General features: G+C 36.8%; 1 protein-coding gene across 1 annotated transcript in view; it reads left to right on the forward strand.

The window, feature by feature from the left end:
* The window catches only part of C2H8orf34 (chromosome 2 C8orf34 homolog), a 161,585-nt gene extending 142,818 nt beyond the window's left edge, over positions 1 to 18,767 (forward strand). Inside the window, exons 11-13 of the mRNA XM_075705998.1 lie at positions 8,444 to 8,564; positions 12,887 to 13,389; positions 18,648 to 18,767. Of these exons, the coding sequence (XP_075562113.1) occupies positions 8,444 to 8,564; positions 12,887 to 13,389; positions 18,648 to 18,767 (744 nt within the window). The remainder of the gene's footprint in view (positions 1 to 8,443; positions 8,565 to 12,886; positions 13,390 to 18,647) is intronic.
* Positions 18,768 to 27,340: the final 8,573 nt, after the last annotated feature.

Below are 27,340 nucleotides of genomic sequence, written 5' to 3' on the forward strand. Positions count from 1 at the left end.
AAGTGGATCTTTATCATAAATTTCTCTCTACTCATGTATGTTTGACAAATTTTCTTTAAAAGTGCCTTGGCCTTCAGAGAAGTGTTTTGAGAAAAATTGTGGGATAAAGCAGCAAGAATTATGCATAAGGATCTTTAGAAAAGGTCTGTGTGGGTTCTTTTTTCATGTCCTGTGTATAAGTCCACATGTTAGATCTTTGATGTGGAGACTAAACAGTCTGGATACCAGTACTTAGAAGAGATAGGCAACATCTATGTCTATAACATGGTTCAGGTAATTTATACTATGGTAACATTATGATTTTCTTGTAAAATTGTATGTTTACTGTTCTATTTCTGAAGATTCTGGAAGTTTTTTTCTAATTAGACCTTTTTCCTTTAAACCTTTCTTATAGAATCTTTTGCTCTGCTTTATTTTTCACGAAGGGAGTTGACGTTGAAAAATCGAGAACTTACATTTTCAGTGCTGCACAATCCCAAACAAGGCGTACTGAATGAATAAACAAGTAAAGCTAGCGAAAAGCAGTTTGAAGTATTTACAGGAATCAGCACTCTTCCCAAGTGTTTTGCAAGGATTCAAAGTGGAATCAAGCATTCAAAATGTTCTTTGAGATCCTAGTTTACTGCAGTACTCATTTTCTGATGAATATTTAATGTAACAAAAAGTGCTAGGCAAAATGCGAAGTTTTGTCTTGCGATTTTTGCAGTGTGGTGAACTCAGAGTCCTATTTTACTTTATGTTTCTGTAAATGAGTTTTATAAATATTTGGCTAGGAAGCTTCAAGAAAACACTGAAGTGATGCTAGGAAAAAATTATGTGGGCTGGAGTTCTGACAGAAATGGAAAAGTAAGGTATCAGGGGAAGTTACTAAATTTACAGCAACTAACACAAAGAAAGAGGGCACACGCACTGGGCAATTCACATTGAGCAGCCTTTGCCTTCCCTCGAGTTGCTTCTTTTTCCACCTGGATCTAACAGGACTTATGCTTACTGGTTTTTTTTATGTGAATCTTTTGTATTCACTCGTCTTGCCTTGCATGTGCACATAAAACGTATGTATTTCTTTGCAAATTATCCCTGTAAGGCAATCCAATGCAAGTGTAACAGAAACTGTGGAAAAGAAAGTTGCCCAACTGCAAAAGGCATTTCTGCATGAATTTGCCTTCAGTTTTTGCTCTTTATTACTGTGGGAAAAAAATTCTAATAAATTGTTTTATAAAGGTGATTTCTTTTAACTAAATTTTCTCCTGTTTTCCCTGCTGCTTTGGAACTTTTCAGTTGCTTTCCTAGAAGGAATACACACATTGGTTTTCTGTGATAAATATAGAAATTCCTTAATGGTAATTCAATTTGTAAAATGACTTGAGGCTTCATACACAAGGAAAAAGTAAGCTTTTAATTCTTGCTATCAATATATGTTGAATACAGCTATATTCCTGTGATACATGATTGAAATTGTAATTGTTAGAAATGTTCTTACCTTTTCCCACTATTTTCCCTGGGAACAATGCCGAGAAGTAACTTAATTACTTGTACGAGTTTGAGTATAATTGACAGCTCTAAATCACCCAAACTTCAATGTTGAACTAAATTTATAAATTATTTGCTGGACGTGGGTCAGGTTTAGCAGGTTAGTCATTAAAATAAGTATTTTAAGGTTCCGCTGCTACATCAGAAACAACAGCAGTGTGCCTGTGAGGTCGTATGAATTATAAATTTATATATTATACACACAAAATTAGTGTGTTCTGAAACAAAAGTTTTCAAATCCAAGTTGACTTTTGTAAGTATGCGGAAATTCAGGGATAGTTAAGATTTTAAATTTTAAGTTTAAATTTTAAATCTTCTGTAAAATGATAATAACAGGTAATATTAGATTAGTGCACCTCTTCCACAGCTAGTCCAAAAAAACCTGCAAATGTGTAAGTTTAATTGTTATTAGCTAAAGTGAAAATACAAGACAGTAGAAGAACATAATATCAAGGTTCTTGGGAAATAAGTGATATCTACTGCAAGTAGTTAAGCAAGTAGTTTGAATTACATACCTCGAAGCTCTTTGGTTGAGACCTCCCCTACGTAAAACGAATTCCATAAAATAGACGTAGAATTTTGTACATACAGCTGCAAAATAATTATTTCTTACTTTTAAAATTCTCTTTTACTTTGGAGAGCACCTGAAGTGCTTGAAAATTTTTTTCACTTCTTACCTGCTGGTGTTCTTTTTACTGATATCATGTTGCATATTGCAAAACTTGAGCCCCTCTGAGAGCCTGCCTGACCCCTGCGATGTGTGGTGGGGCTGCTCTGTCTCCCTGCCCGGACCCAGAAGGATAAGGACTGCTTCCAGAAAGGCCCCCGCTCCTCACAAGTTCAGTTCATCAGCCCCTCTGGCAGGCGTTGGATGCAGCGTGTGGTTAGTGCTTCCAAGGACACCTTTCATGGGGCAGACAGAAGGGCAGATGTCTTCTGGAGTGAAAATTATTTGAAAATATTTAATCCTCTAAAATGTAATTTTAAATTGAAAGATTTTCTGAACTTAAAAAAAATATACATAAAATAAAAATCAACAAGTGCCTTGTTTTTACCTGTCTAAAATTTTGGTTTCCTGGGCATAACAAATTCAAAAATACTAGTCCAAATAACAGTAAATAAAACAGGACTGAAACTTAGAAAAAAATATTCTGGTTACCTTTCAGAAACTGAAACAAATGTGATTCCCAGGTGCCCACATATTTCCTCCTTCCCTCTTGCCTGTAAACAGAAAAACTATGTGTAAGTTAACTTGAACTACCATTTTTTTAGTGTAAGGTTTAGCATAAAATGTGCTGGCTGACTGCCATGGGAAGCAAAAAGCTTGTAATTTCAATTACATGGCATTTCAAAGTAGAACAGGCCCTGATGTGGAAGATGGGGATTAGCGGTGGCTGCCAATATTGCAACAGAGCTCTGAGAAGGTTTATTATTTTTACAGTACCAAAAAACCATGTTGACTAGCTCACCTTATGTCCTTGAACAGATTATGGAAGATGAAAGATTAAACATTTGGTGAACTTTTACAGAAAATGCATGTTGTAAAGAATCTTCAAACAAAATATTGCACAAAAAGTTCCTCTGTGTGAATAACAACTGTCCTTGCCAGCTGCTTTGTCAGAATGGAAGGGATGCTTGCAAACAAATTGTTCAATAAAGGGGATTTTTTTTTTTTATTTGGAGGGACCTCTGTCAAAGTGTCTATTTAAGATATTTAAGCTATTCGGCAAAGAAATGGTAGGTTATACATAGTACATACATATTATATATTCATATATAATACTGTCTTTCTTACAGTATTATCTCCTCAAGTTACCAATAAAATTTGCATTTGATTAGCAAAACTATGTAGAAGAAAAAGTTCAATCAAAATGCATTGGATATATTTACAGCTTGCCAGGGACTAATTAATAAGGTTTCACCTCCTTTTCCTTGTTTCATTGTGATTATGCAATTCAGATAGCCTTTAAAAATGAAGAAGTGCTTTCTCTTGTGAGGTGGGGACTGTTCCCACACCTGAAAAGAGGTTGTGTGTGTGCATGGACGTGCATGTGAGTACCTGGGTGTTTGAAGGAGGCCAAAAAACCATAGAAATATAATGCTGCATTGTTTATTAACACTTTCTGTGGTCAGCAAGAGAGAGTAACTTATTTTCTAACAAGCACTTGATTTCCAGATGATGTTGTAGGTAATTTGGAGGCCTTCCTCTTGGACTTAGCTATTCTGAAATGTTGCACCTCTGTAGTGTGCTCTAGTGTGCTCACCTCTGTAGTGACACTCCCCAGGTGTCAGTGGGTATTGCACAGCTCATGTCAAGTCAGCTTGATGGTGAGGTCAAGACATTCACATCTGCACTGGGTTTTTTTAGGGATAAAAGATATATTGATGCATGCTGTCAAACTAACATTGTGCTGCAGATTGAAGCACATACACTCATCTTAGAAAAACTTTCTTATTCTTATTCATGACCTCCTTAATTGTATTTCTGTTCCACTGTGGCATTCCCAGTAAGTTATGGTATTTTCCAGAAGTTCAGGGAACCAGTGATGAGAGAGATTACCTTTGGCTTTGTTATTTGTAGTTTTTTATTTTAGCAGTAATTTGGTGAAGTGATCTAAGTAAAAAAAGCATTAATGAATGTATTGTATGTGAAGAAATTACGGTGATATGTAAAGAAAGCCACTTAAGAAAGGGACACATAATTGACCTTAAAAGTTGACAAATGTAACTTGAGGGCTTTGTTTGAACATATTTCTGGTGCAAAGAGACGTTGCCTCACCTTCAAAGTTTGAAGATGATAAACAGGTCCCAGAGCTGTTTCTACAAGTTAGAAAGACAAGGATGTCTTTCAGGAGCGTCCTCATATTTAGATCTTGTTAATCTTGTTAATGTAAATTGGCCATTTATAAATTTTGTGCTAATATTTTTAAAGCTTAATGAATGATCAAGGGCAATTGTAGTTTGGAAGATACTGAAGGAATTGGAAGGACTTCTATGCACATACTTCATACATATATGCTGTATTTTTCAACTACTTTCAGTCTACTGTCGTCATCACTAAAGTCCAAGTTAGCTGACATTAGTGTTTTATCTCTGCAGTTCCTGGCCAGTAGACAAAGAATAGGTTTTGGTGAAGTGGAATAAGAAGGTTTAAATATATGGCTTGCAAGCCTGAATCTCTTTCTTAAGTGATATATCTGAACTGCTGCCATTCATCCAGTGGAGAGAAGGGACACTAGTGAATTCTGCTAGAGCTGTACATATTCATTTATCCTTGTAATTGAACTGACATGCTTCCAAAGCCTCCTTGAAAACATCCCCTACTTTCAGCTTGTGTTTATCTTTTAGGACTAAGTCTGTTGCATAAATTGTGTGCTGGACACACTGAGGACCTCTGTGTTTATGCACACTTAAATGAACTTATAGCCTCAAAATGTTAAAAAATATTTTTTATGTTCAGTATTATTTAGCTATACATAAAAAAAACATTACCTGAGCCTGCCTCCAAAAATGTTGTTGGTTATAGCCCTGAAATACCTAGCTTCAGAGAAGCAGCAAAAAATGGTTACACTACATTTTTAATGTCTTAATAAACCCTTGTACCTTTTTTTTTTCCAGATCATTATTATTTTCTATCAAGTGACTGTTTAATTGGAAGGCACTATTATAAGCACATAACTTATCATGAAATTAAATTGCTAATATTAAATATCCCATCTTTCATAACTAGTATTGCAATACTGTTCTGGTCTTTTGTGAAGCTATTGCCTGACAAAATGCCATAAGCTTATTATATTACATAAAGCAGAAAAATGCACAGGAAGAATTACAAAATTTGGGAAAAAAATTCATCCAAAGATACCTCATTAATTTCACAGGGTGTTGGAACTGTGTATCTGAAAGGTAGTTTAAACATATAACAATATGTAATGGTAGAGATTGAATATATGTAAATATACTTGTTTTAAATCATGTACAAGATTAATATTTATTCTTAGAAAGAATGTATACATCTGTGCGAAACCCAGAACTGAACACAAACTCTGTATGTCTTTGTAGCTCTGTATTAACAGGATGAAGGCAGACACAAATAATTATTAAATGCATGTGTGTACCTGCCTTTGTGTGCCTGTATGTGCTTATACGCAGACATATCTATATGTCTTACATGAACTTATATATGATTTTAAAACCTGTATTGAAACGTACAAAGATATTGCTGATATTTGATTTGTGATTTGGAGTCTCCTAACTGCAAGTGATTTAATTTAAACTTTACTTTTGTTTTTATAAATGTCTAAAGCACTATCATAATGACTACCATTTAAAGAATAATTTTTCTCCATTTATCTTAGATTCTACTACAGGCAGAAGAGAGCTGCCTTTACTCTGACAGTCACCTTAGTTGTACATGTCTTACATGATTGCTGTGCATAAAGGAAAGAAGTACAGTAGAGGAAAAGGCAGAATGTAAGAAGAAACAGTAGAAGTTTGTAGAAGAGAAAGATAACTCCAGTTTCAGAAAATGGGACATAGAGAGTGAAATCTTCTCACCAGGCTAATATTCGGAAATCTGGGTTTTTAGGAGGTTAGGGAGTTATTGAAAACCCATAGTAATTTGCTTATGATAAACCTGAATAGTCAGAGTTAAGAATATTAGAAGAGCAGTTTGGTCTTCAAGTATTACCATAGACCACTGACAAGTTTTTATTCTATATTTCATCAGAGTTGTACTTGTGTGTGAAATTGCAAAAAGAATTCATCCTTATAACCTTGGGGATTTTTTCCCCCATAGTCATTATTAAGTCCTTTTTCCCCCCCTTATGAAAATATACACTATAAAATGTATATAAAAATGGCCTTTTTCTGCCATAAAAATCTGGGGAAGAGAGTACATCTAAAAAAAAGATGGAAAATTAAAATACTAGAGTTTTGTTACAGGCTCTGTTGCTCCTCCCCATCTCTTATTTAGTTTCATTTATTTCAGAGGAGTTGTTCACAGAATAAAATATTCTTCCATCTGGAGATTCATATTGGGTAACTAATATTAACTAATTAGAAATAAACATTTAGAGATGTGAGTAATGTAATACAGATTAATATTCGGTATTGACCTCAACAAACCAGATTATGATTTGGATGGAGAATTCACAGTGAGGACCGAAGTGACTAATGCTCAAAATCTCTTGGTGGAGCAGGTCAATCAGGTATAGTGATATGTCTGAAATAAATGTGTTTGCAGGATCAGTTCCACTTCTGAGTAACTTACTGTTTTATTCAGCTGTTCCTGTGTATTTACCTCGGATTAAATATAGGTAAATTTAACCAGAGCACAACTAGTGTAAAAAACAATTGGCAAATCAAACAGTCTCATTGGTGTTCTAAAAATGTTGGGAATTAATAACAACAGAATTGTTTGCAGCTTCAAACTATTTCGTACACTGGTAAATGCAACTAGGCTTTTTTACGTATACATGTGCAGCCTTACAGTATAACTGTTGCTTTATAAATATGAATCTGTGTTAACATATTTTAAAGACACATGGTTCACAATGATTAGTTGCATACAAGGCAGTGTTTATTTGGAACAGATTAAAAATGATGTAAAATATGTTCTATATAACATTTTACTTCTGTAGAATTATGCTTACTTTTCTAAAAGGGAAGGCAGCTACAGTGTTTTATTTAGTGTTGATGGTTAAAGCAAATTTTTTGTGAACAGAGATGATATCAAACCTGTATTTTCATGTTCATCCTTTGAACTGTGGTACACCTTTCCCTATGACATGAGAGTCCAGCCAGAAATGTCCCATCCCGTGCTGCAGCTATCTGCAGCAACCCATGTGTATGCTGCTGATACAGTTCCAGATCGGCAGACTGCATAGCAGCGGAGCCCTGTATGCCTTCTGTGAACGGCGTCATCAGTTTGGGTCTCCCTCCTCTGCTCAATCATTCCTCTCCCTGAAATTACCTCAGCTTAATGTCTTTGAAACTGTGGCCCCTCTCTAAATTTGTTTGACATTTACCAAAAGATTAAAACATTAGTAAGAGGGGAATGACAATGAGACCATTGCATAAGGCTCGTTTCTTTGGGAAACCTGGGAAATCAACAAAACCCTCTAGACTACAGATGAAATGTTTTAGTGAGGTAATAATGTAAAATTTATTTCAGATAGGCTGTTAAGAATGCTTTAATTAATGTTTTTGTTTGGTTTTATGACCAAGTCTTGCACACTCAGTCACATATTTTTTGTGTATTTCAAATAAGCATTAAAAAAAACTTATCAAGTTTACCTTATAGTATATTTTAAAATAATTTCTTGAAACTGTATTGAGTGGGTTCCAGAAAATGGAGATAATTCTGAATACCACAGCGTTCAATAGTGAAGTGACAGGGGAGGTGAGCTGTTTGCTGGCATCCCTTCCAAACTGCTGTGTTTCCCCGATGATTTAGTTGCTGTTCCTGAAGGGAATACTTCCTACAGTGATAAAACAGCACTGGCAATTTTGATTAGGAAATTCTGTGATATTCCCAGAAGTGCTGCTTTGCAGAGATACAGTGCCAAATGTTATGGTAATTTAAAGTAAGTGCAACCCCCACTAAGTAACTGGAACTGCACAGAATGTAAATCATTGAAGAATTTGTCCTGTTATGATGTCTCAGCATGGAAGAAGAGCTTGTGTGAAGGTATATATTTGAATTACTTTAGAACTGTTGATTTTAAGCAATGCCTACTATTTATGTTATTTAAGGTAAGACACGATATTTTGTAATATTTTGCATAAAATGTTATATATTTACATAGAAAGCACCAGAATCAGTATTCTAAATGAGGACACCACTTTTTTATTGTTTCATTTGTAAATGTGAAACTAGATTAAAAGTATTCCCTTTTCTTTTTATCTGTGTAAGTCTCAGACAGTTTGGACCCTGGATGCCATGGGTGTCAGACCTGGAGGTTCCCCAAGACAGAAATTCCTAAAAGACTCCTTAGCAGCAAAAGAACTTCAGACCATGGAAAAACACCTAGCTGGTACGTATGGTAGCAAGGGATCATAAAACGCCTAGCAGTACTCACCCAGCTAGCTCTGCCAATATTTTAGATGAAGGAAAAAATGGTCTATCTCACATACTGATGGAAACAGATAAAACTTTAAACTTCCCTTTTTCTTCATTGAAAAGGAACAGCACAATTATTGTTGTGTTTTTAGATGTAATGAACTTTTCTGTAATTACAGGAAATACAGTAATTAAGCAGTAATTAAACCATGTTAAATATACGGCAGTCTGACAGCTTAATAACACCTTGGGTTTTGTTTTCACATTTCACCAAGACTTCTGCAATAAGGAGGTACTGATGCTTCACCTACATTTAAGTAGTCTTTAGAAAAGGCTGCAGTGGACCTTTAGCTTGAGAATAGATTGCTTTGCAGGACAAGCCCACCTTGTTCATGAGACTTCTGGCTAAGTGAAGTCTGTTAACTTGCATGCAGTGGAACATCTGCAACATCTCTGATGGGGTAACTGTCTAAAAGGTCAAACAAAATGCCCTTTTTTCAGTGAAAATGCATTTCAGAGCTCTATGAAAATTAATGAGGGATATCCTAGGATATAGTTTGCAATTTGTTTTTCTTTGTAATCAATAGTTTCTATCTTCAGGTTTAGTTATAAGGTATGACATAGACCTATAGCATGGTAGTCCTATATTATGCATACTATTTGTCATATGGTGAAAGCTGAGTTTCATGGGCCAGCTCTATGAAAAGTAATGCAGAACTGGAACATAAAAACTGTATATGATCCAGCCACCAAGCCAGGAGGCGTGGGGTTGCTACTCTATCCTTAATTGGTTTAGTGGTGGACTTGGTAGTGTAGGTTAATGGTTGGACTGGATGATCTTAAAGGTCTTTTCCAACCTAAACGATTCTATGATTCTATGTAAGGTAGAGGGAGAAATTAAATTTATCTGACCCTTCTTTTGAGTCATTCAGAGAGTGAGACAGAGAACTTAACCACTTTCAGTGTGATTTTCGAAAAGACTTTGGACACTTATCCTACCAATAATACTGGTGTGAAAGGCTTGGGAGCTGTATCCTCTTTAGAGAGAGGTACAGCTGTTGTATTTCTGTCAAGGGGCTGTTGCAGCTGAAGTCAAGGCAGAAGACAAAGATATGAGCACAATGAGACAAGCTCTTCAGAAGAAGTTTTTGCTCATAATGGAGCAAGAACTAAAAATTATGATATCTACAAATGAAGATATTTTAGATGGGTTTTGTTTATGACAACAGAGATACTGTCATTCAATTTTTTTTGACAAGTTCAAGTCACTGTAGCTATTAGAGATGTAGCCACTGCCAAACTAGACTGAAAATCCATGAGCCCTCTCTCCAAGCTGAAACTGCCAGGAACATCTAGTGGGAACTAGGAGACCAGCAGGCCAAGCTGTGGTCATCGGGTTTCTGTGGCATCACAGGGACATGAGTACCCCAGGGACCTCTGCCACTGAGGTAGCACTTGCCTTCCCTTGTATTGCTGCAGTTGTCACTCAGGATCTGGTGAAGATCTCCCTACTTTGATTTATGTCCTAACTGGTTGCACTTCCGTGGTTATACAAGCTGTTCTTGTATGCAGTATGCTCTGAAACATGCAGGTGCTTTAGATCTCCCTTGACAAAGCTGACAGTAATAACTACCATATCCAACAGAATATGGAATTTTAAATACTTAATTGACCATAAGCTAACTAGCTACATTCACTTAATCTCCAAGACTCAGTCTGCTGTTGTGTGACCTACAAGGTCTTCTCTCTCACATCAATGCTGTTGTCATTTGGCTTTGGGCCTGTTATTTCAGTAACGGTGTAACATTGGGTTCAGTCATTCTACCATTCAGTAATTTTTGTCTGCCTGAGAAATTCACAAGAAAACAGTCCGATTATTAGACATTGGACTCTTGTATTCCTAATAATTCATTTCCTGTTATAACACCAGTCCTGCTTGAGACAATTATTACCCTCACAGACAAGCATAACATAATTTCCATGAAGGATCAGCTCAGAGGACCTCAGATAATAATGCTGTGGTTTTCCTTAGCCTTATTTGTCTCGTACATTTACAAAAGTACAAGTGTCTCTGATATCAGCAAGTTTCCTTATTTCAGGTCTCTTACCAAGTGCACTGGAACCTATTAATTCTACCTGATACTAGGCAGTCATTTAGATGCCTGAATTATGACTTGGATTACCTATGTAATGATGAAATGTGGTCCCCTGTCTCAGATACACCTTCTTAAGGAGAACTGTTAAATGCAGAGATACTTTCTAAGCACATTATGAATCATATCCTTTTTCCGGTGTTTCTGATATGAAAGTAAAATGCCGTTGTGTTGCTCTGTTACCTGCATTTTGTTTTCCTTTAAATGACATTGGCAAGGGATTTAAAAAATCCAAAATCATAATTCAATTCTGGTATTTATTATGGATCAGATAGTACTGTAAAGCGGGAGATGTGTGGGGTATTTTTTTCTTTTCTTTCTGGTTGAAAAGCTGATATTGAAGCAAAATCAAGAAGAGCATGTGTGCTAAATAAAACTGAATAATTACACTATGGAAACATGTTAATTATATGTGGAGAAATTATTAGAACAATTGGTTTATCTGCAGGCTTGATTACTATATGGAATTAAGGAAACATGAGCCAGAATAAAATGTTTATTTAACTCTTATTAAATAATTCAATATCCAGATAATTTCTTAGCATACTGAATCATGATGGGGAAGTTAGAGGTCTGTAATTTTGCAAAGACGTAGGCTAAGCACAGAACATATTCCTCATTTGGTTTAAATCAGGTAGCCCACATTGTCATTTATAGGCCCCTGAATTTTTGCCAGGCATCTTACAAGTTTCAGAGTGATGTGTATTGATTTTTTTAAAAACATAAAGGAAGACTACTTCAAGACATAATTATTTCAAAATGGAAATAATTAAATGAGGCTTTCACAACTATTTCAGTTTTACCAGCTTTTCTAGTAATAGCATTTGAAATATGTGGAATATCTTGTATTAGACTAGTAACATGAAATTGACATAGCTTATTTTCCTGTTTTCAAGATGTTATTATAATATAAGTTAATGTTAATGCAGCACATCTTTAATTATTTTACATACAGCATTCCTTTTATACCGACTGGTAAACACAAGTGAAAGAAAATCTGATTTTCCAATATGCAGTTCAGAATCTGTTTCTTTTAGGACTTTCAGAACCTGAAATTATTGTTATCAAAATAAAAATGAAATGCTTATTTTGTATAAGTTCACTTAATAGGTATTTATATCAGTAGAGCCTTGCTGATTTACAGCTTCTGAGACTGTGACTTGTACAGTTTAATGGGAAATGGTGTTGCTTTTCTACAGATAACCAACTGTCCCTATCAAAACCAAGTTACAGTAGAGTACATGCCAGTGAGAGTAAAAATTCATAACAATTGTGTAAGATAAAATAAACTTCAGTAAACTGTTCCTTAAGCTTGACATTTTTACTTGCAAGGACTTTCAGTATGTTAGCAATGCTAACCTAAATTCCAGCTACCCTCACCTAACTTTGTTGGATTTATACGATTTAATTCATTAGAAGCATTAATATGATTTAAATAGATTCAGAAGACACTTTTCATCATTAGCCCTGATCTGTTCTGTTTTTAAATAGGAACTTACTCCTTATGGCTGTGTGAGGGGTAGGGACTGGACCATCAAATGGTGGCCACCTTTTCTCCTTGGATTCTAGATGTTGGTGACCCCATCACCTGCTATGGCACTGAGGACAGGCCAGAGCACAAAATTCAGATTCAAACAGGTTCACAGATCTAGATTGCCAGAGTTCAAGGGTTATTTCCCCCAGAGTTTTTGTTGGGCAATAGACAGTGAGGCCAGAAGCAAAAGTCTCACCTTGAACCAGTTTTGGATTGCCCTTCACTGCAGCCAAGGATGGCATGTTTAGCTCACTGCTCCATCTTGATTTGATACTAATGAGAAACTGTGCAAAAGCCACACAGAGAAAACTTTGAAGAAATGAGAGGGATTTTTATAGGTTGTATTGATGTTCAGTGAAGTGGTAATACTTCGTTTCTGTGGGTCAGCTGTGTTTGCAGTAAACTAAATGTAAATAAACTTTGAGGAAATGCTTGTCAAACATTTGAACTGTTAATTCTGATGTCTTACATTTTAAGGGTGAATAGATTTTCTCTTCACAGCTTCAGGTTGTCCCTTACATTGGAGAAAATCAATAAGATTTTTAAACCAGAGAGAAACAGAAAGTGAGTTTGTTTCTTTCTTTTTTATTCGTGTGTGTGTGTGCACAGATATAGAGAAGGACCTAGCTCTATGGGAAGAAGCAAGGCTCTCAAGAAGCCCTAGTATCCAACATCATAGTTCAGTTACATCTGACCATCAAGGCAATCTTCAAGCTACACAGGGCCAAAATGCGAGGCCTCAAGTGCCAACTCAGATGGGGAAGAACATTCAGCTCCAAGGAAACAAATCACCACCGCTGCCCACTAACAGCAGAACACAGGTCTCCAGTGTTGCAAACAGTAGGCCTCCAACACCCGGTACACAAACCAACAGGCCACCAACTCCATCAACTCCAGGGAGCAGACCTGTGACCCCAAATAGCTTGCTGTCACGGCCTCTTACCCCTAGCAACCAAGGAAATAGGGAAGGCATCATTAGTATGCAAAGAAGCAGATCTTTGACATCTAAGAGCCAAATGGGGAGGACCCTCAGCGCTGCTTCAGGGCTCTCTGTGCAAATGAGTGGAGACATTGTTGGAACTGTCACTACTCAGAGAAGCAGTTTATCAGAAGTAAGATTTTCAATTTAATGTTTTTGCTATGTTTAAGAGCTGCTATAACATGAAGACTAGATTGTGTTTTATGTTGAAGTAACGTCAGTATACCTAATGTAACTTACTACTCTGAAAAGAACTTGAAATATAATGATGAGAAAATTAGCAAGGAAATACTGCTCAGCTTTGAGAGGTACTGATTAGAGAATGTTGGGATTATTACAGAAATCATACTAAAACACTTGTGCCCCCCAAATTTTCCATGAGCTCTGTGGGGTTTTGCCTGCATGATGCATAGCAGTTTTATTAGCCTTACAGTTTCTAAGAGATGCGCACCTCTGGAATACTAAACACAACTGTATCTTATCTTTATGATTCCAGGGTATTTTTTTCCTGCCTCACTGGCAGTGCATAATATTTTCTTGGTCTGCTTTTTCTTTCATGTTTTGGGCACATTAGAATGATTAGTTAGGCATCGCTTAATGGACAAATTTTCTGAAACACCAAACTAAAACTGCAATGAGAAAATGTCCAACATCATCGAATCACTGTACTGTGTGCATGTTAACTAGGCTGATTCTGAGCATGAAAACTTTGTGTCCCATATTAATGGCTTTTACAGGATTAGTCTTTGTTTAAAACAAAAGAAAACAAAAAGTTAAAGTACCTTGTAAATTTTGGGTGGGATTCTCCTCTGCTAACCTTAGCTGCCTTAAAGATAACTTTTGTGTGTAGGCAGTGGAAATAAAAGCACCTGTGAAAGAATAGCCCTGCTGTCTATCTCAGATACATGCCTTACAAAGGTGAGTTTTTTCTCAGGAAATGCCAGTCCTTCTACACTGACTTGAGAAGGACATATATGTCTAGATTGCTAATTTTTTAATGGTGGGATAAGTCAGTTCCCACCATTTATTACCAATCTCTTTGTAATCCATTTGTCAAAGCCTGAAGAGCTTTTTTTCCAAGACTGAAAAAAATATCACACCTTCAGATAATTGTTTCTGAGAAGTATTAGTTGTTTTAAAAATCTGTTGGGTATGACACTTGACACAATGTATTATCAGTCTAATGACTTCTTAAAATTAAAAATGTTGTTTGTAATAATATTGCTTAGAGATGTTTGTAGGAAAATTAGAGATTTGATACTTAGTATAATCTTGCCATTAAGTACATGGCTTCCATTATTTATTATGAAAGAAAGGAAATGAGGCACAGATAACTCAAACTCTAAAGAATTTGGGGAGGAAATCTTACTTAAATTTGTCAGTGAAAAACAATCCTCATTTTGGTGTTTGAATGGCAGTGCGCTAATCCCATCACTCAAGCTACTTCTTCACCTAGAACTCGATATCCAACTTAAAGACATGAGGACTGAAGTGACTACAGTTCTCTTGAAAGAATCTTCACTGATAGTTGATAAACTTTCAAACCAGAAGTTTTCTATGGAAAAAGATATGTAATTGTAACAAATCTCTTTTTTGACAAACAAAACCCCTTTTTTTCCTGTTTTGAGGGGTGGGTGTGTTTGTGTGTTGGAATTCTCTCACATACCAGAAAATGAGAATCAAAATTCATTTTTAACTAAAAATGTTCAGAAGAAATGAAGGGTTTCATTGTTTCCCACTAAACACTTCACTCCTCTTTTTCTTTCTTTCTTTCTTTTTTAAGCAGTCCTGTTCTTAACTGATACATAGTTGCGTGATGCCAACTATGAATATTGTATAGACTCCTGAAAGTGCCATGTAATGAGTACTGCATCTCCACCAAGGGACATCCAGTCTGTCCATCACTCTGATCTTTCCTGTAACGAGGCAGGCAATTAAAAATGCTTTCTTCCACAGCCTTTCTGTAGTTATAGTAATAATAACCATGAGTCCCATTTCATTTGCTGTGACTTGTTACTTCTGTTTGCCAAATCCCAAGCTTTTCTGATAACTCTTACAATAAGTGTCCTGTTATACTTTTAATATATGTATATATATGTCTCAGGAACTTTAAGAAATCAACAGTATTATTACCCTGTTTTACAGTTAGAATAGCACGTCCAGTTTCATCCAGCAAGCCCACTGTAAAGCTGGTGTTAAATCTCAGCATTTCTATGCAGGATCTTATCCTCTCTTATAATCCTTTCTAGAAGTGACAAATTCTTTTCTTTCTCTTTGCTCACTGGGTACAATAGTACGTTGGCTGCTAGTGACCCAGTTCAAGCTCTATTTATCCTTTCCTGACATGCACAAGTGACCTTTGACTTAATGGAAACTCATCTTGGGACTAGCTCTGCTTCCAAGGGGAAAACTCCTAATATGACACGTTCATACTGAAGACCTTCCTCTGCCAAGCTGTAAAGGCCCTCGGATGTCAGAAAGTAGCTGATGGAGGTCGGCCAGTCTGCTACTCCAAGACCCATCTTTGGAGCATTATACTAGAAGCTTTGGGAGCTCTTTTAAGCTATCGTTGCCCAATGAAGTTCCTGGTCACTTGGAGAAGTGGGTTTAGATAGAACGTACCCAGGAAGTATCTCTGTTCAGTGACGTCTTTTGCCATGTTAGAGGTGTCCCCCTATTTGTGCCATGGGATTTTATTCTCTTGTGTCACGGCTGCTCTCTGACCATGGAGACAAATTTTTAAAAGTCAAAGGTGGCCTGGGGTAGGAGAAGAACAACAAAGTTCTGTCTGTCTTTGTACTTCTACAGATCACAAACACATAAAGCTTCAGGCTAATACTGTCAATTATTTTGCAACTTTCATTGTAGGTTTTGTATCCTCTTCCTGTATAAAAACAGTAAAATAAAAGAAAGGAAATTGCCTTTATTCTTCTTAGCCTTATGGTGTGAACTGGGAATTTCTACTAGATGTGAATACACTGTGGTTTTATTGCGAGTCCTATAGAAGATACTATGATAAGATTTTGCGAATAATTCTGCTTCCTTACACTTAGGTGGTGTTAATGGAATTAATGAGCACAAAATTGATACATATTTGAGAATAAATCAGTTGAAAAGGATGTGATTACTGGCTACCAGGAGCATGATTTACCCTAAGAAGCTTGAATTAAAGAATTCAGAAACTGCATGGGTTTACACTGTGTGCTGTCACTTGTTTATTTATCAGGGATTTTAACATCTCTCAATGCCTTATGTATGCTTCCTAGTTTGTAATGTGTTTCAGAGTAACATAACAAGTCTAAAATACAAAAATATTACTGACAAATACAATTCAGAGTTGTTCTTAAGTTTTAGTAAAGTTCATGTTGTAGCTCAGGGTGGTTTAATCTTGTTATAGCACAAATCTTAAATAATTTGGCAAGTACTTAACATATCAGCTGTTAAGAATGTTTTGGGTTTTTTTAATGCTCAAGACTTATAATGATCTGAGATTTTGTGGATGAGTTTCTGCCTCTTGGCACACATAATATTACAAAGTTCTAACAGGTGTGTTTTATTATCAGCTCTGTTCAAGGCTGAATTGAATTATAGCAAAGAAATGCTACCTAGAGAAATAGTTTTATTATCTCTATACAACTAATAAATCAGGGTTCCAAATCCTTTGGCAGAGATGCTTTTATACATTTACCTTATCCTTTGCTGTTTTGTATAAATCGACAGAGGAATGTTGAATCCTGCTTATCTCTTTAGGATGGATTCCATTAAAGTGACACAATTCTGTGATAGTGATCAATAGCTGTTGAGATGAAAATACTACTGACTCCCTTGTTTGCCATTTCATTTTCCAAACACTTGGAGTTTTACAATCACTTTATCTATCCAGATAGTTTGAAGTGGTATTCATTGTTAACAGTGGGAAATTTCAGCTTATTTGAATATAGCATTGATTAACACAGGCTTTCCTCCTTCTTACTGGAGTGTAGAGCATAACTTGATGTGATGAGGACTCTCTTTTTTGTCAGATACTTCCATTCTGCTCTGCTGCCTGGCTCAGTTCTTTGCTCTGTGTTTCTGGAAGGTTAAAAAGTATGCTGATCAGTGTGAGCGCCACATGCTCATACTGCAAGAATCCTGTTCCGTGAACCAAAACACTTTGCCCCATTCAGTGCTGTAGTTAGCAACCTTCTCGAACACTGAGCACGTTTGAAATGGCAATACATGCGTAAGGCCTGGAGCTCCTGCCTAAGCTTAGTGTTGGCCCATTGTAGCAGTCTTTGTGGATTTTTTTAACAGATTACTAACAGAATTAATAATTTACTCCCAGTGAGTTAGATCTTGATTGAACAACCTTTGGTCTCCAAGAACTGATTTAAACAAGCCTGGTTTCTGTTTTTAAACCAGATAGCACAACAATAAAAATTATGCTGTAGCACTGTGCAATACAATTTAACTTTGAATATATAGATTCTGGTTTTTAGCTGGTGTAAAAAAAGACAGGCCTATTACCTGCCCCTTTTTTTTCAGGTACTTATAAGAATCTGGATAGTAGTTTTATCGTATCTGGCCAATGTTTAAGTTCTCTTTTAGAAACTAGACTTGCATGTTTGAACTGCTTTTGAAAATAAAACTCTGCATTCCAGTCTCATCTCTCACCTTGAATATTGCAAAGGAACCTGTCAAGGTATTTTATATGTCTGTGTGTGTACGTGCTCACATACATATGTGTGAGTGTATGGAAAAATATTTTTATATCCATACATATGTACATTATATAAAAAAGGACGTAATTGTAAAACATTTTAAAAAGCATATATTCAGCTGTGTATGGATTTTTAACTGTGTAAAACATTTACATTTTGATGCCTAGAGTTTTATGGTATCTTGGAGACAAAAGTTTCCATAGCATTTTTCCTTCCTAGGCTTTCTCCTTCTCCAATAAAACATAGGTTCTAAATCAAGTTTCAGGTCCTTGCTTTTACTAGATTGGAGAGAGTGAAAGTTCTGACAAATCAAAGCCTTGCTTAAGCAAGTCATGCATGACATGTCTAGGCATAGTCCAAAAACTGCAGGGACAGATGGAATATCTGCATTAAGATTTTGTTCCGTGTCACTGCATTTCTAAGATGAGTATGTATATATCTGTGGCTATAGCAGATAGATAGCTAAAGAGACTTTTTTTTTCCCCCAGAATAGACAAATAAATAAGAATTAAAAAAATTTCTACGGAGCCTGCATATCCTCTACATTCTGGTTTTATTTCACAGCAAGATGGTTTTTTTTATTAAAGGCTTTCTCCTCTCTAGTTAGTTGAGGCTAGAGTGTTTGCTACAGTCTGCATTTATATAGAACCATTCTCTGTCATTTTATCTAAAATAGATCTGTTTATGGCAGGATGAATTCTTACAACAGCTTCAGCTTGCTCATCAGCCTTGGATATTGCCGAGTGACACAGAAAGTGAAGGAGTGGAAGCTGACCAAGACAAATGTAAGTATATTATTAGGACCAGATAATATGTCAAAAACCCTCAAACTTTTAACTTCTCTTTTTCATATCTTCAAATCCTGTGAAGATGTCATGCCTGCTCACAAATTTCATAAGTACCAATGACTCATTTTTTTGAGGGCTGAACTTTATAGGATTGATTTACATAAGCTTTCCTATAGTCACTGAACAATGACAAAATGATCACAGACCATGGTTTGCTTAGCCGGGTGAAACAATTTGTCCTGATGTAGCCTGAAGTTGAAATCGATAACCTGTTTGGTAAATCTATATTGACCAGCAAAAAAACCCACAAAAAACCCCAGTGGCTCTGAAAAGTAGGGCCTTCCTCCTCAGGCCTGTGACTCCATTATATCTATTTTGCCTGTGTTCTTCTGAATTCCTCTGAATTGAATGAAAATTGAATGAAAAAAGAAGTTCTTAATCACACAAGTAATCGTTAATATCCTACACTCTTTGAAGTAGTTGTCTAATCATGAAAGCAAAGGTCAGCAGGATCATAACCTAAATGACAGAACAAGTAACAACAAGTAACATGCTATAAGTTGCAATAAGTTAAAACTGTAGCAAGTTCTATCAGCCTGCAAGGTACCTGTAAATAATCTTGCTGAAAATATTAAATGTTTTGCATTTTCTTCTTTAATTCGCAGTAGTTTTGTGATCTGCAAGGTTGAATAGGCAAACTATTTCCTAACGTATTTTAGGTGATAAGACGTGAAAAAAACAGATGATTTAATCAGCATATTTAGAGAACTTAATACATTCTACTAAAACTGCTTTCAACATGCAGAGTTAAAATAAGAAAAAGCCAATTTCTTCATAGAATGGAACAATTGCGTACGGGATTAATGATTAATAATAATCATGCCAGATAAACAATATATTTTTAAATTATGCCACTTAAATAAATTCATATACCAGTTTCACAAATCCATACATAGCCTGGGGTTTGACTATGAAATTTCAATTTACATAGTGAGATACTGATGAGCATGTGCCAGTTTTTTTTTAACACTAGTACAGTGTTAAAATGAAGTTCTCTGTGTCCAGCTGATTTTAGTCCAAAGCCAGTAAGTCCAGTTTGACTTGTACCCGAACCTTTCACTTATCTTCGGGCTGAAGCTCACCTTAGGTGGCCAAAGGGAGAGCCTGGTACCTGCCTTTTCTCTGCACGTGAATTTTCCTGTGTATATTCTGTAATGAATTTACAATCCCACAAATATTGGTAGGACTGGCTGCTCACACATAGACTGGTGGTAATTATGTGGTCAGGGAGACTGATGCTTCAGGACACATCAGATGCACAACATGGTTCTTTTATAGCTGCTGTACCTAAATTGCATGGGTGTGTGGACTTCTGAGCATCCAAGATCCTGTGCTATAAGATTTCAAGAATTGTGGTAGATCATTGTCACTGCCCAGTGTGACAGAGTGGTAAATTATTGATAAAAGTTTCAGTCCTACCATCAGATCACTGGAGATGATAGTTGCCTAACTAATAACAATTTTTTTTTTCCTGGATGTGATGGCACCAAGAACAGAGAAGGGAAAGAAGGTAGTTGTAAGCTATAGCTTCTGACCAAAAGTTAAAGTATGTTGTTAAGGGCATTGTCCAAATGCCTCTTAAACACTGACAGGCTTGGGGCATCGACCACCTCTCTAAGAAGTCTGTTCCAGTGTTTGACCGCCCTCTCCATAAGTAAATGCTTCCTAATAGCCAGCCAGTGTTTGACCACCCTCTCAGTAAATAAATGTTTCCTGATGTCCAGTCTAAACCTCCCCCTGGTGCAGCTTTGAACCATTCCCTTGAGTCCTATCACTGGATACCAGGGAGAAGAGATCTGCACCTCCCTCTCTGCTTCTTCTCCTCAGGAAGCTGTAGAGAGCAATGAGGTTGCCCCTCAGCCTCCTTTTCTCCAAACTAGACAAGCTCAAAGTCCTTAGCCACTCCTCATAGGACATTCCTTCCAGCCCTTTCACCAGCTTTGTTGCCCTCCTCTGGACACATTCAAGGAGCTTCACATCCTTCTTAAATTGTGGGGCCCAGAACTGCACACAGTACTCAAGGTGAGGCTGCACCAACGCTGAATACAGTGGGACAATCACCGCTTTTGACCAGCTGGTTATACTGTGTTTGATGCACCCCAGGACGTGGTTTGCCCTCTTGGCTGCTGACTCCTATTGAGCCTGCTGTTGACCAGCACCCCCAGATCCCTTTCTGCAGGGCTGCTCTCCAGCCACTCCTCTCCCAATTTATACTTGTTCCTGGTGTTAGTGCATCCCAGGCGCAGAATCTGGCATTTGGACTTGTTAAATTTCATGCCGTTAATGATTACCCAATGCTCCAATCTATCTAGATCCCTCTACAAGGCCTCTTGTCCCTCAAGAGAGTCATCAGCACCTCCCAGTTTGGTATCACCATCAAACTTGCTAATGGTGTATTCAACTCCTGCATCCAGATCGTTGATAGGTATATTGAACAGAACTGGCCCTAGAATTGAACCCTGAGGAACACTGCTGGTGACTGGTCGCCAGCCTGATGCAGCTCCCTACGACCCTTTGAGCTCTACCCTTCAGCGAGTTCTTCACCCAGTGCAATGTGAACCCGCTCATCCCACAGCTGGACAACTTGTCCAGCAGGATGCTGTGAGGGACAGTATCAAAAGCCTTACCAAAATCCAGAAAAAATACATCCACCACCTTCCCTTCATCCACTAGGCGGGTGACCTTATCATAGGAGGATATCAAATTAGCTAAACAGTACTTTCCCTTTGTGAACCTGTGTTGACTGTGCAGTTAACTGCTGTACCCTTTATAGTAGGTCAGTGTTTCTACTAATATAACTAAAGGAATAGAACAAAAATGTTTGATCAAAGTAATACTTTCTGTATCTGAAATCTAATAAGGATAGATGTTATTAAAAATAACAATTATAATGTTATCATCCCTATCTGAGGTTATATGCTAGTGTCAACTGGCAAGCAGAAAGTGCTGGACTGCCACTGCTGACGAAGAGAAGCTGCCAATTCCCAGTTGTAAAGTGGAGAGTCAGTGAGGGGCTTGGCATACTTGCTGATGCCAGTGCTGGTAGACAGAGCAGCTGGCAAGATTACACATCATTTTTCACCCTGGAGTTAATAAATCTGTGTGGGTGTTGTGTGTGTGATTTAGTGTTGAGGGGGCCCAGGAGTTCATAATTTATGAGTTTGAGCAGAAGAGCTGCAAAATTAATCTTTACAATAGCAACACCTGTTCTTTGACTCAGCTTTTAATAAATTATATGTGGATAATATTTACCACATTCTTTGACTACTTTGAGATAATAGCAGCCAGGTGTAAAGCTAGTTTTTGGTAGTGGGAAAACTAACAATGCAAACAGAGAAGCTATGTGAGTCACCTTGAGTTCTTTTAAATTAATACCTTCTGGTTAGTGTTTGACAAGAAAAAGAATGAAGAAATTTGGGGGTAACAGTTTCAAATGTAGTCAGTTGTAAGAGTTTAAAGAGGCTATTTTCAGAGCGAATGATACCTGAACAGAATTGGGTCACTTTGGCATCTCAACATCTTCCAGCAAACATAATTTGCAAAACAGATACAACAGCGCACATCTTGTCTTATGGAAATGCTAGGTTCTCAGTTCCTGTAAATCAGACTTGACTTTACTTTCTGAATCCTTCAGGCTCTCTGGCAGCATTTTAAAAATTTATCCTTATCAGCAAGATCCAAAGATAACTGGAAGTTAATCACTTTTAAAGCTTTATACCAATTATGACAAAATTTGAAATCAAATAGGTACTCATATAAAAGAGTATAAATTATTACAGCTTAAAAGTTTTGTTATGTTAAAGAAGGAAAGAAAAACATTTTTAAGAATTGTTGATTTTTTTTAACATATCCTCTCCTTCTTCCTCTTTATATGCTTAATTAAGCTTGTGGCCATATATCAGAGAGAGACATAGGTGTATAAGTATTTGCTCTTGTAATGTAAATTTTGTTATTAAAAAATAGGAACCAACACATGCTGTTCTAAGAACTACTATAATTTAGTAACTAAATCTCTTCTGCTTGCTAGATGTGTTCTCCTTTGATACTCTGTACACACTGAGCAAAAAGAAGTGAAAATGGCCAAGGCACTATGATCTAAAATCAAGGGTTGTGGTTCTTTTTTTATTTTAGTGTCTCTAAAAAGCCCCTAGACAGGGCCTCATGTGTCTTCCTCCTCAGCTGTCATTCTGAAGACAGTTCCCCATTATTGTAGTAGTTTGCTTGTGTGCTGATTCTCTGCAAAGAGTTTTCAGAAGATTCGTAGAGATCATTCTTGGAAAGAGGAGGGATCTGGAGAAAATATTTACCACTTCCACAGTACGTCAGCTTGGTGGGAGTTCTTTGAGCTGGCAAAAATAATTTTCTTCTTTATGGGATATTGATGCAAGGAAACAGAAGAGCTGTATCTACAACCACCAGAGCATTTCTTAGCCAGCTTTTATCAGAAGAAATTCAGCCTTTCAGGTGACTGGCAAGAGTCACCTTGAATTTTCCCTTGAGAACAGGTCCTACGAAGACTGCTGGTTGGAAATTTCTAATGCATCACTAGCTTCCAAGGACCTTGAAAAGACAAAGACAGTCTTTTGGTGTAATTTGACCTACTATCTGTAGTCCTGGCATGGATTTACTGCCCAAAAGCCTGAGTCTGCTTTCTTGGGTGCCTAACTCAAGAAGTAACCCATGCAGCCAATTTCTCCAGGTCTCACAGACTTGGACATAGAGGATTCCTACCCGCAGTCAGTCTGTTTGGCAGATGTACGTCATAGGTGAATAACAGACTCTTAGCGAACTTGCTACTCGGTTAATCCATATTAAATATATATCTAGTGTATATACGTTCCTTTGCCCTAATCCGCTTAGGGCATGTCAGTTTCTGTAGTCAATGGCACACTAAGTGGTGTGACTACTGTCACTTCACTCCAACTTGCCAACAGGAGCACTAGATGCTCATTTCTAGTTCGGCTGATCTGGGACAAGACTTGAACTCTCACCTACTGACCTATCGCAAGAAACTTAAATGTTTTGCTGCTATACATCTGCAAACTCTTTTCTAAGGTTTAGCAGTGGAAGGCCCACTGCTGCTAAATCAAAGCTGATTGTTGGGAAAAAGTGGGATTTCCACTCCATCCATTCTGGCACTGGTCTTGAAACTCTGTAGTCAAAGACACTCTGCTGATGACTTCAACAGGTATTGAAAAAAACTTTCATTTTCCCATTCTGCACAAATGGCCACCTAGGAAAAAGTCCCAAAGAATGAAAGACAGTTTTTTGTAGAATCAAAGTATTCAGACTGTGTTCCAGTAAAATTCCAAACACTACAATATTTGTCCATGGGTAAAATTCCTTGCACTGAGCAAATTCACATGGCTGAACAGTTAGTTTTTCTTAATTATAAAAATAAGTGTTCCTAAGATTTGGAAAATTGCTTGTTCAGCATTGATAGTAAGGCAAAGTTTACTGCTGGAATGTGTTTCTGCTGTGAAAGTTTCCTTTGCTAGAGCCAGGTACTGCTCAGTATGAGTAAGAATGACAGAATCAGGCTTAAAGCAGCAACTGTTGATTGCAACCTTTATGACATTAACACAAACATGTTCCATTTCTGTCAGTCAAATTCAGCTATTCTGCTCTGATGGGTGTATAGCAGTACTGGAAACATCTCTTGCAGTGTGTATGAGTTTAGGGCAAGGCTAGATTTGGCTTCTGTATGGAGTAAGATAGTTATGAGGCATTGCTCAAATGTATTAGTCAATTACACATCTGGTTAATAAGAACATAATAGTTGTAGATGAATTTTTTTCCCAGTGAAGAGTAAATTCACTATAAATGTGCTTTTTTGTACCAAAAGTGAATCTGGGTTGAACTTCTGCGAGACTTTAATTCCACTTTCATGAATCTTTTAATATTTCAAGAATGGCAATATAAATTGGAGTAAAACAGTCCTATCTCCCCATCCCACATAACTTTTCTAAGGAATGTTATAAAACGTTTGTCTGCTTGGGGTATGAGTCATTTTCCAAATTTCTCCAGTGTGCCCTTACATATGTTAAAGAAGATACATTGTCTCTCATTCTCCCTGTTGGTGGCTTAGCTACATATTTAGCTTGAGACAGTTCTATATCCACTTCAGAAACAGGATGCCAGTAAGGGTTGTGTTCCTGTAAACAGAATTTCTCCAGGCCTGTTGGATGGTCTTGGCTGGATGTCTTGTAACACCTGTAGCTGAAACTGCACTATTTCATACAACTGCTTTTTGAGTCTGAAAATGAGAGAAAACAATTTCCAGCATGGAAATTTGCCCACTTGGATTTAATTATTTATAGATAGTGAAACAAAAGTAGAGATTGACATTATTTCTACCGCAAGTTAAATGACTGTTGGATAGTGGGGGGAGAGTTCAAATACAGCTAGGGAAAGTTGGAACTAGACTCAAGATTCCTATTTTTTGAATGGATGTGCTTAAATCCAAAGCTGCCGTTGTCTCCTTGACTTTGAGCTTTAGCTCATGTCACTTTATTTCTACTGACTAATATTTGGTTTAATCTTGGAAAAGTTCACATTGCACTACATATTTGGGAGGAGGAGGGAATTTTCCATTGCAGCAAGGAAAAAAATTCTCAAAATTTGTTTCAGTGTAGAAAGCTGTTTTCAGTACAGCTTCCAAACCTTAAGGATATCTTTTTCTGCATCTTGTGTTATTATGGTAAACTGGATTCCCAAAGACATTTAATGTAATAAAAAATGACACTGTAATTTAAAAAATGGCATAGAGAATTATCAGGGCACACATTAGGTAAATTAAAAGCTGGCTCACTGAGGAATCAAAAACTAGAGTTTCTAATGGGAAGATGTAGATGAATGGGGCTCATTAGGGTCTGATAGGTTTGGATAATTGGTGGGAAGGACAAGTTGAAGTTATTAAATTATATGAATCCCCTGGTATAATGGCCACATTCCAGTAAAATGCACTTTATTATAACCAGATGAAATATATTTGAACCAAATGAAATATATCTGGCACCAGAGAAACATATCTGTCTCTGCTGCAGAATAATGAGGCTTTGTCCTGGAAAGCAGTGACCTAATGGATTTAGGATGATCATAGACGATCATCTCAGTGCGAGCTCTCAGCATAATGCTGTCACAAAGAAGGGTAGACCATTCCTTGAATGCCTAAAAAGTTAAGTAGCAAAGTATGTATTACACATCATATCATAAGAAAACTGTGGGTTTGGTGTCTTGCCGTTAAGAAAGATTGGAATTACTTGAGAGATTTCAGAATATGATTAAAAACGACTCAGGGTTTGGGAAGCCCTGTCAGGAGTTCGCCGCACCTAAAGGCATTCAGCTAGGAACCTCGGAGATGACTTGGTGTCTGTAGGTAGACATTTAAATACAAGAGATTCAACTCATCAAACTGTGATGAAGGAAATTAAATGCTATGTCCTAGCATCCAGGAGCCTTTAGCGCTGTAAGCAAAAGTTAATGAGGCAAAAGGCAATGAACTTGGAGTAATTAACACAAGGTGATAGGGCCTTATAAATGACAGATGATAGATAATCCAGCAGGAGATTCTGTGGGCTCTGTACAGGTATACGTCAGCTCTATACAGGTATACGGGAGGTCAAACTAGATGATCACAGCAGGATTTTTTGTCTTGGTGTCTATGTATATACTTACTCATTCTCATAAAGAGCGGTCTGAATGTGCAATTTCAGTTGCTTTCCTGGACACTACGTGTCAGGCATTGATAAAGATGTGTATGATATAATGATCATGATTCTACATTTATGCTACCTGTTTTCTCACAAACCCTTGAAAATATACGTAAATGTATGTACATGTAAACACATTTTTGTTATTTTTATTCTAGTGATTTTAAACTGCAAAGCTCCCCCCCCCCCCAAGTTGTTTTTATTATCATAATTTAGTACTTGGAATATAAAAATAATTTACTTGAGAAGGCAGGGTGCCTCTGGATAAAGTAATGGCTGTCCTTAGTGATCCAAAAATATATGCCTGGGAAATACAAGATATGACAGTTTGGATTAATATTGACCATAACAAAGATATTAATAAAATACTGTTAAACTTTACTGTGCTCTGGATAGTCATAGAAGTCTGTAGATTTCAAAGCACAAAATATGTTCATGCTAATTTTATCTATGTGAATGTCCACTATTAAATGGCAGTGTATATAATAGCAGTGATATAAATATTTTGCTTTTAAAAGATTATATATTTTTTAATTCAAATAAACATTTGCAAGTGGAGTTCTAAGCTTTCAGGAAAAAAGTATTGGCTGTCCTTAATTTTTTAATTCCACAGATTTCTATGCCTTGTGTAAATCATTCTGGATAGATATACAGGTAGGTTCAACAGATAATTATCTATGCTCATCACTAAAAAACTGTACTAAGCTTTATTAGAATTTTGTTCCAAAATAAGAATATAAACATATATTGATTTACCTGCATCACAATAAAAGTACTCCACTAGCTGTATATTGATGTAGTAGGCTATGAATATTGATACAAGA

Source organism: Pelecanus crispus, chromosome 2 (genome assembly GCF_030463565.1).
Source record: "Pelecanus crispus isolate bPelCri1 chromosome 2, bPelCri1.pri, whole genome shotgun sequence".
NCBI lineage: Eukaryota > Metazoa > Chordata > Aves > Pelecaniformes > Pelecanidae > Pelecanus > Pelecanus crispus.